This window comes from Vicia villosa, unplaced genomic scaffold, assembly GCF_029867415.1.
Source record: "Vicia villosa cultivar HV-30 ecotype Madison, WI unplaced genomic scaffold, Vvil1.0 ctg.000212F_1_1, whole genome shotgun sequence".
NCBI lineage: Eukaryota > Viridiplantae > Streptophyta > Magnoliopsida > Fabales > Fabaceae > Vicia > Vicia villosa.
In genome coordinates, this window is record NW_026705078.1 from 244,250 (window position 1) to 254,302 (window position 10,053).

Consider the following 10,053-nt stretch of genomic DNA (forward strand, 5'->3'; position numbering starts at 1 on the left):
CCTCCTTCCATGCCTAACTATAATGCTAACACCATTTTCCTTATTCCCAAAGTTAAGGAGGATAATAACATAGGTCAATTCAGACCTATTGCCCTGGCTAACTTCAAATTCAAAACTATTTCCAAAATTCTTGATGATAGACTTTCTCAAATCATGCCTAATCTTATTTCTCAAGAACAAAAAGGATTCATCAAAGGTAGAGAAATAAAGGATGGGATTTGTTTAACTTCTGAGGCTATTAGCAACCTTAACAACAAAGGTTATAGTGGCAATGTTTCCCTCAAAATTGACATTGCCAAGGCCTTTGACACCTTAAACTGGAAATTTCTTCTTCACACCCTTAAAGGTTTTGTTTTCAATGAAACTTTTTGTAATTGGATTCAGGTTATTTTAAACTCTGCTACTATGTCTATAGGATTCAATGGCAACCAAATTGGCTATTTCAAGTGTTCTAATGGAGTGAGGCAAGGTGATCCCTTGTCCCCACTCCTTTTTTGCATTGCTGAGGATGTGCTCAACAGAGGCATCACAAACTTGGTCAATCATGATAAGATGAACCTGATTAAAGCTAAAAGGATTAGTTTTGTACCTTCTCTTACTCTTTTTGCAGAAGATGTTATGATTTTCTGCAGGGGAGATGCTAAATCTCTAAGGGCTATCTCAGATCTTTTGCAGGATTATGGTAGATGCTCTGGTCAATTTTGTAATTATGCTAAGTCCTTGATCTATGTTGGAGGCATGACTCAATAAAGGAATTATAGGATTCACTAAGGTTGCTCCTCCCTTTATTCATCTTGGTGTCCCTATTTTCATTGGTAAACCTAAAGCCTGCCATTTCATTTCCATTGCAGATAACATTAGGCTTAAACTTGCAGCTTGGAAAGCAAAATTCCTGTCAATAGCTGGAAGAGTCCAATTGGTCAAGTCTGTGATTTTTAGCATGATGGTCCATTGCATTTCAGTCTGCAACTGGCCTGGTAGTATCATCAAAATGGTGGATAGCTAGATGAGAAACTTCATATGGAGTGGTAGCATTGAGAAGAAAAAGATTGTCACAGTTGCTTGGGAAACTTGTTGCAAAAAGCTCAAGGAAGGTGGCTTGGGAATTATATCACTAAGAGCTTACAATATAGCCTCTAATCTTCAGCTTTGTTGGAAGTTTTCAAACAATAATCAAGGTTGGTCCAAGCTCCTCAATGAAAAGGTGATAAGAAACAATAGGCTCATCAAATACTCAATTAAATTATCTATTTGGTGTGGGATCAAGGAGCATTATGGCACTATTTTAGATAACTGCATTTGGATTATTGGAAATGGCCAAAGGGTTAACTTTTGGATTGAGAATTCGATTGGAAAGCCTCTTGCAACCAAGTTCCAGGTCCCTGGAATTTTTCACAAAACCTTGAAATCCTCTGTTAGTGATTGGTGGAAAGATGGAAATTGGAACTTGTGCAGCAAAATTCAAGCAGCCTTTCCTTCTTTACTTAGCATTTTATCTTCATTTGCTGTCTCAACCTTGGACTTTCAGGACCTATTTGTGTGGAAACCTGCCCCTAATGGCATGTTAACTATGAAGGATGCCTATAAATTCATCAATAAACCTTGTCCTTTGAACAAGTGGAACTCCTTTCCTTGGAATTCTGACACTGCTCCAGCTCACTCAATTATTGTTTGGAGATTCATGCACAAGAAACTTCCCACTGATGAGAACATGTATGTTAGAGGCTTTTCATTTCCCTCCATTTCCAACCTTTGCTGGTCTAGTGGTGAAACTGCTACTCACCTCTTCTTTGATTGTTCTTTTGTCAATTGCTTATGGAATTGGTTCACAAATACTTTGCAATTGAGCAATGATGTAAAAACCATTGAGGACTGCAGGAATATCATTAGTATGGATTGGTCTCCCCAAGCTAATGTTGTTATCCAATCCACTATTGTTTGCATTTTTTTATCATATTTGGATTGCCATAAATTTTTCTAGATTTGAAGACAAATTCTGCCACTGGAAATCGTGAATCCCTTTAATTACTGATCATGCTAACCTGGTGGGGAATCATACTAGGAAAGCTTCAAATGCTTCTACGTCTAGCTTCAGTTTTCTCAAACACTATGGCTTAAGCATTCATCCCTGCAACACTGTTTCTACCAAGGAGGTTCTTTGGGTTCCTCCTCCTCATAGGTGGATAAAGTGCAATATTGATGGAGTTTCTAATGGCAATCCTTGTTCCTTGGCTTGTGGAGGAATCTTCCGTGATCACGAAGCTAACCACATTCTCAGTTTTTCTGCTTTCCTTGGTGGTGAATCTCCTGCTAATGCAGAATTCTTAGTTACTCTTTTGGTCTTGGAAACGGCAAAGAAAAAGAAGTTTGATAAATTTTGGCTTGAGTCCGATTGTCTCTTTGTTATCAATGCTTTTAAGAATCGCATTCTTGTGCCTTGGAAGTTCCGATCTCGTTGGCTATTGTGTTTGGAATATACAACATCTATTGATTTTATGATCACACATATTTTTAGGGAAGCCAATTTTTGTGCGGATGCTTTGGCTAACATTGGCTTGAAATGTACAAATGTCTCTTGGTTTAATTTTGTTCATCAGGATATCATTAGGGATTACTTGCTAGACAAGTTTGGCACCCCTAGACTTAGAATATGTAATTAATGGTCTTGGATTGGTCCCCCCTTTGTGTTCTTTGTAATCTCTTTTTTGTTTAATGATATTTCATCTTTGATTTAAAAAAAAGTTTAATTACCAAATCAATTTAAATGAAATGAAATACTAGTGTATATACCCGTGCGAGACACGAGACAAATTGTTATTAATAGTTTATTAATAAAATTATAATAATATTATAATTTGTCTTTGTTATTAGTAGTGGAATACCCGTAGTTTCACACGGTACCGCTGTGTTACGCGCATTTGAAATGAAAAATAAATTTTAAATAAAACATAATGTTGAATTATAGTTAGTATATTATATAAAAACACAAATGTCATAATTAAAAAAATGAAACAATTAATAGAGTAAAAATATAAATTAAAAAGAAATAATAATAAATTTAAATTTTAAATAAAACATAATAATGTTAATAATAGTTATATAAAAGTACAAATTAAAAATGTCATAATAAAAAAGATGGAAGAATTAATACTGAGTAAAAATTAGAAATTAAAAAAGAAATAATAAAAAAAATTAAATTAAAGTTTACTGTTGCTAAAAACCCACATACAATTGTTCCATAATTTATGATAATTTTGGTTTCTATATGGCATTCAATATATCATTTTTATAGTAAAAAAAATGTCATTTTCTTCTTAAACTTACTGTTAAACCATTATTCAGAAGTGAGTGAGCTCTATTATACTTGACTTTAGAACTAAACACTTTTCAAACACTACGTAAATAACTAAAGTAAAGCTTTAAATAGAATTTAAAAATAAACCAAGTGAAATCACCAAACATTTTAGTACTACAAACCTGTTTAGTACCATCGTTAATGAATAGTACAATCTTAAACTCAAGCTGTTAACTCATAAACAGAACACCCTTGGGATGCAAAACTCTATAACTCACAAACAGAGACACACATATTGCTACTACAGAAAGTATAAGTGAAAATGCACTTGCAATATTCCATGAGCTACTTGATGTTGTGCCTACTGACTTGCCTCTCAAAGAAGCGGAACTGCTCGATATATCAATTGCAACCCAATCACAGTTAATCGAATAATGTCCCAAGCGTGCCATGGTTGACCGTCTACTGGATACCAGAATGCGATAGACATCTTGCTTCAACCACCAAGGGTAAATTGCACATCCTGTAAGTTATAATTTTTTTACCATTTTACTTATTTGTAATATTCACGGGGATAGATATCACTACAACGCCTTTTAAGACAACAATGCACTTGCAACCTTTTTAATATATCACTAATTTGTTGAACATTAGCATTATATTTGATAATAATTGTATAATCTATTCAGTGCACTTCAGAATGCGGCATATAGGTTTCTAAGTTCTAACATGTTGCAGATGACCCGTAGTCCTCAAAGACCTCGAGAATTCGAAAAAATATATGCCAACCTTTTGCATCACTTTGCTAATTCTGATCTCCCTTTGCCTCTGCAGTGTTAAGCTGAAGGTCACAAACGCTTTTCCCTTTAAACACCAACGTATCATAGCTACTTAAGATGAACTATCGTCGTTCGAGCTTCCAAGGGCTCCTGTTGACGAAGATCATAGTAGTGGCTCTTTTTTGTCCTCTCACCTGCGGGCATTAGAATACCGTTTTTGACATACCCTTTACATATCAGAATTCAAAACCAAAAGAAGAATTAGAAAACAAAGAAAACATGTTTATGGAATTCATAATATGTTAAAACCAAATAAATTACTTGTTGTCGCAGAAATCTCTGAAATCATCAATAACAACTGCATTAGGTAATTTATAAAACAAATGGAAGACGCCAAATTATTTCCTAACATCTTGGTCATATCTTACCTCAAACAATGAAAAAATAATTCACATAGCTTAAATATAATTCATATAAATTTTTTGTATTTATGTTGCAACAAATTAAGAACTCGTATCGAACCATCGATAATGTGTTCATTGATGAGATTGTTGTAGTACTAAGTCCCTTCAGATTGACGGGTCCTCTACCATTTGAGGAGAAATAAATACATTTGCAAAAATGTAAAAAAAAAAACATAAAATTTCAGAGTTTGTATGGATAATATGTAGTAAAGGTGAAGCATTACTAAGAAAAATCAAAATTAGAAAGATAGAAGTTTAGTGTATTGTTTGTTTACCTTGTATTAAAGGTACGCGTCGCGGACTACATCACCATTTCCACCATGTGCAAACCCTTAAATAGCAGCAACAAATTATATTATAAAATTGATTGATGGGATGAATGATAAGATGAAACATGAGCAAAATAAGGATTGAATTGATAACCAAACCAGCATGAGCAAAGGTATTCCAAATGCTGGGAGTTCTTCCATCCTCATTGGCAGCTCATTCCACTTGATAAGCAGGCGTTCCTGAACCAAAAACAAAATCAACTGGAAAATCATCAATTTTTAATGGAAAGAAACTGAAACCAAAACCCATCATCTAAAAGGAAATTAAGCTTTCACATTTCATATTTTCATTGAATTAAACTTTAGATTTAGCTTAAATTGAATATTATACTTAAAGAACCCAACGTCATATTAAACTTTAGCTTAAACAGAAACTGAATAATACACAAAACCCACAGACTCTAAGTCATAGGAGAACAACAAAAACAGTTTGAATCTATTAAATATAAATAGCAATACCTTATAAGCTATCTCATTAAATCGCTTATCTTTCGTAGATTTAACAACACGCTTATGAGCGTCCTCATCATCACTGTCAATAGCATTACCCTGAAGGTAATAAGTGATTTTATTGCCTTGAGTTACAGCAGATTCAACTGTTGCAATTTCAATTTCCTCATCATAATCACTTTGTTCCTCCTCTTCTAAATCACTCACACCCTAAAATCTCATTTCAAGAAAAACAACATGAATAAATTTTTCAATCACATAACGCAATTAAACAACAGTATAAAAAATAGCATACCTGAGTCCAAAATCTCGAAGCCATGATTTTTCAAAAGTTCTGAGAAGTGTATAAGAAAGTAACAACGTCAAATCATAACTCAATTGTGACGATAAAACAATGAAAAATAATAATCTTGTAAAAAAATAAGAATTGGAGAATTAGGGTTTTGGCCTACCTTTTTCGTGCAATTTGTGCATTTTAAGAAAATCGAAGATGATGAAGAAGAAAAATTCTGAAAATGTTTTTGTTGTCGTCTTCTCCATCTCAGGAGAGAAATTCAGACCTTGAAAACACCATTGATCAGTAAGTGTAAAACCCCGATTCTCCGACACTGATGATTATCATTCTATTGGCTAATTGGTAATGGCTAATTGGTAATTAGAGTGCACATTTAGTCTTATTACATAATAATCTAAGAATGGTTATGAGTGAGTTAGTAGAGTAGTTGGAAATAAAAGAGATTGGTTAAGACCAAATGAGATTGGTTAGAAACTAACCAAATGGCATTATGGTGAATAAAACTTAGTTGGAGGATAAAATGGACTTTAAGTACTACTTGCATGGGCTTAAGGGCATGTTTGGGTGATAGTAATGCAAATCAGAATTTTTTTGAGAGAGAGATAATTAGAGGCATGGAGGAAGAAGAAGAACTTATGTTAAACTTTTCCATTTTCGCACCTATAGAACAACCTTCACTAAACAGGTAATAACTCGTCACTCGTAACTCCGATTGAGCTGATTCCGGTCTTGTTGGAAAGCTTACGAATTTCTCTACAATTTGCATATATGGATCGCCTCTTGCATATTCTTTATCATGGAGAAAAACGCGTTTGAAGTAGAGGGTCTGATGCTGATTTTTAGAAAAGACATGCATGCGGGTTTGACAACGTTGGAGGTAGAGTTTTGATCAAAGGAGAACCTTGAGAGCATCATTATCATCCTTTCAACCTCTACAACTCAGAATCTTCATGGGATAAGGTGAGTTCCATTAGATAGGAACCTTGGGTAGGAAATTGGGATTAATGTATGTCAAGGGTTTAGTTGAGTTAAACTTGTTGTATGATTGATCAATTAGTGTAAAATAGGTTCTTTTGGTATCCTTGCATGTTCAGGTATGATAATATATGCTAGGTTTTCATTTGGGGTGATTGGAGATGCAAAAGTGAAGTAAGGAACCAAAATCCGTGTTCTGCACTGTCAGGTTCGCTACAGCGAACTCTGTGTTCGCTGCAGCGAATGCCTGCAGACTGCATAATTGTGTTTTTACTAAAACGGCCATAACTTGAGTTCTACAACTCGAAACGGAGCACCGTCAGAAGCGTTGGAAAGGTCTTTCAGTTATCTATGTGATATTGCTTAAATAACATGCTTTTGATGCAGATATAAATTATGATACATGATTAGGTGTTGCTTGGTAATAGAATAAGGACAATTAGCCTCGAGTTTATGTCAATAAGATGTGATCCTTGTGTTGAACTTAGACCAGGATGTTACCTTAACTATTAAGCTGTATAATGTTATCCTAAAACTGAGTATTGAACCCATGGTGGTATTTTTAGGAAGTTTAGACGAACTATAGAAATTATGACTTTTCCTTGAATTGAGAACTTCGCTGTAGTGAACTTGGGCTCGCTGTAGCGAATGGTTCGCTGTAGCGAATAAGTCTGGGAGTTGATTTGATTTAATCGCTGGAGCTCGCTACTGCTCGCTGTAGCGAATCGGGGCTTCGCTGGCAGTTCGCGTAGCGAACTGGTCTGATGCAGAATTTATACTTTTCCCTGTTGAGTGCAGTTTCGTTCCGAATTGGGAACCGAATGTCTCTTGTTTTGGATTGAGAATTATCATGGAATTGTTTGATTAAATATATGCTTTCTATGATAATTAGACGCATGATTACACTATGATTATGACATTGGTATGCATGTTTGATTAGTTATGAATCACATGTAACATTATGTATAATTATGCATTGTTTCCCGCTTGTTTCGGTTGAACATTCGGAGTTGTTTGATTGTACGGCTCTATGAGCATGGTTGTTATGTATGCTCGAATCGGAGTAAGCTTAATCTACTTGGTGGTAAGGCCTGTTTATGGACTTAGTTCCATCATTTACCGTTGCGATGTGCTAGTGAGGGTCTTGAATGGTGTTTCCCACTAGGGGTTAACACATCGGCGTGCTCGGTATGTTTTGTGCACCTGAGCTACCATTGCGATATGCTGGTGAGGGTCTTTAAAAGGCGTTTCCCACTTGGGGTAACATATCGGCGTGATAGGTAGGGTGGGGTCGTGATGCCATATAGGCTACATCACTTCGGACTCACCTCTAGTGGTGCCACGTAGGTAATGCCACTAGGCTTTCGCCCGGTGAGCTTGTACTGTCTCGTAGACGTTTTCGCATCTGTATAACCACCTGCGTATATACATGATTGACGAGGTAGTGACACCACTTAGGAAGTCATTGCAGTAACTCGTCACAGATGAGATTGTGTAGCCAAGTAGGCCTAAATCACATGGGATTCATCTGACTCATTGTGCGGTGGGCTTATGCGAGTCTCTTGACGCAATGTACATGAGTGACTCACCGAGGATGTGGTTTGGCAGCCTAGGTAGACGAGCGAGATTTACTCCTGGATTCCTCGTACGTGGGTACGGGTCTGCATACTTGTTTGTGATGGCATTGAGCCTGTTGTTGTATTTACCTCATTGGATAGTTATGGGACTTCCACTGATGGTGTACCCTTGTTTGTACTTGTACCTAGCCGTGAGGGAAACCTGGATTCTCGGTGAATCCGTTTGATTGCATGAACCTTGTAGAACCGAGCGAACCCATAAGATAGGGGAACTCACTGAGATTTAGTAATTTCATCCCAATCCTCTTATTATTTTTCAGGAGCAGGTTAGAAGTAGACGGATTGCCCGAAGGATTGCTTTGAAAACTGTGGACAATTAATTGGCAGGAAGACCTCGTCAGACGTTATCTTTCCGCTGTGCATTGTTGAAGACAAGCCGATCGTGTACATCTTAGTTGGAAACTTGAAGTTGTATATGATTTTAATTTCTTGTCTTTACCGCTTATGTATGTTTTTTGTACCATTTATAGCATCACTACATATTATTCTAGACATATATGTATGGGGTGTTACAGTAAGAAAATGATTTGGGAAATATAATATCCAGATAAGTAAATTTAAAACTCATAACTTTTCTTGATGATAACTACTATACGTAAATTGAACCTTAATTTCATTCTCTCAGAAATTGAAGCGTTTTACCATTCCTTATTGTTATGACTGAGAGAAAAGTAGAGAGATGGGTCAGAGATGAGAAAGTAAAGGTTTTGGAAGAAAGGATTCAAACATTGAAAAAAAAATAATTTTTTAATAGAAAAGAGATAGAAATGAAGAACCTAACCTGAATCGTGAAAAAGAAGCGCGGCGGAAGTGGAATGTTGAGCCGCATATGGCATATATTAATTGAAAGGCTATCAATTGGGAATCAAACACCCTTTCAATTCTCGATGAAAAAAACTTTAAGTCTATCAAATGTGACTATTAAATTGCCCTTAGTATTATTAGTAATTAATAAAATAATAAAAAATTAATTAAAGAAATATAGAATATATTCTATTAATAGAAAAAATTAAAATAGCATAGAGTCTTATAATTTGACATGTGGCAAAGTTGCCAAAATACTCATCTTGCTCTATTATATTGTATGATTGTATGATACGGTTACACAGCTGGCCATCTACATGTTTTAATAATTGTGCCACCTATTTTAAAAAATGTCATGTCATTATTTTTTTATAAAAAAAAAAAGAGAAAGAGGGCTAAAACTAGTTAAAAATAAAATTGGGGGACTGATTTCGTGAATTTATTAAAATAGGGGGACCAAAATTGTAATAATAACCGTATCAAATGAGAACTTTAGTTATTATGAGAACTAATAACTTTTAATAATAACCGTACGATTTAAAATTAATGCTCAGATTTTCTTTAATGTGATATGTATTTAAGTAAAATATGAGACATTGATTTTAAATCATACGGTTATTATTAAAATTAAGTTCTCAGTTCTCATAATAACTAAAGTTCTCATTTGATATATATATATATATATATATATATATATATATATATATATATATATATATATATATATATATATATATATATATATATATATATATATATATATATATATGAGGAGGGATATATTTACTACAAGAGTAAGTGTTGAACATTTACTCCAAATCTTAACCATTGATTTTTATTAATCTAACGGTTTTAATTGATCATTGAATCTAATTATTTTTGGAAATATTTTTCAATATAAAACTTTAATTAAAGCTGTTGGATTAATGATAATCAATGGTTAAGATTTGGAGTTGGAGTAAGTGTTGAACACTATATATATATATATATATATATATATATATATATATATATATATATATATA

General features: G+C 34.4%; 1 protein-coding gene across 5 annotated transcripts; it reads right to left on the reverse strand.

The window, feature by feature from the left end:
* Window positions 1–3,426: 3,426 nt before the first annotated feature.
* LOC131625413 (eukaryotic translation initiation factor 3 subunit C-like) lies at window positions 3,427–9,143 on the reverse strand. 5 transcript variants are annotated; one of them, XR_009290851.1, is made up of 8 exons: window positions 9,006–9,143; window positions 5,770–5,877; window positions 5,613–5,651; window positions 5,327–5,527; window positions 4,967–5,047; window positions 4,814–4,869; window positions 4,085–4,268; window positions 3,427–3,818 (listed from the first exon to the last, which is right to left on the reverse strand). XR_009290851.1 is itself a non-coding variant. In XM_058896269.1 (7 exons), exons 3-6 carry the CDS (start codon window positions 5,634–5,636, stop codon window positions 4,840–4,842), a joined length of 336 nt encoding a protein of 111 aa, XP_058752252.1. In that variant the 5' UTR covers window positions 5,637–5,651; window positions 5,770–5,877; window positions 9,006–9,143; the 3' UTR covers window positions 3,427–4,268; window positions 4,814–4,839. The 5 variants fall into 5 exon arrangements, 2 of the variants coding, with proteins under 2 accessions (XP_058752252.1, XP_058752253.1); XR_009290852.1 differs by adding an exon at window positions 8,831–8,884 and having other exon boundaries at window positions 3,427–4,268; window positions 9,006–9,020; XR_009290850.1 differs by having other exon boundaries at window positions 3,427–4,268; window positions 8,831–9,106.
* Window positions 9,144–10,053: the final 910 nt, after the last annotated feature.

Coding starts and splice junctions, on each gene's coding strand:
- LOC131625413 (XM_058896269.1), bottom strand. CDS start 5,636: ATGGCTTCGAGATTTTGGACTCAG. Junction 5,528..5,612: donor CTTCGAGATTTTGGACTCAG/GTATGCTATTTT, acceptor ATGAGATTTTAG/GGTGTGAGTGATTTAGAAGA. Junction 5,048..5,326: donor TTAATGAGATAGCTTATAAG/GTATTGCTATTT, acceptor TTTTTGGTTCAG/GAACGCCTGCTTATCAAGTG.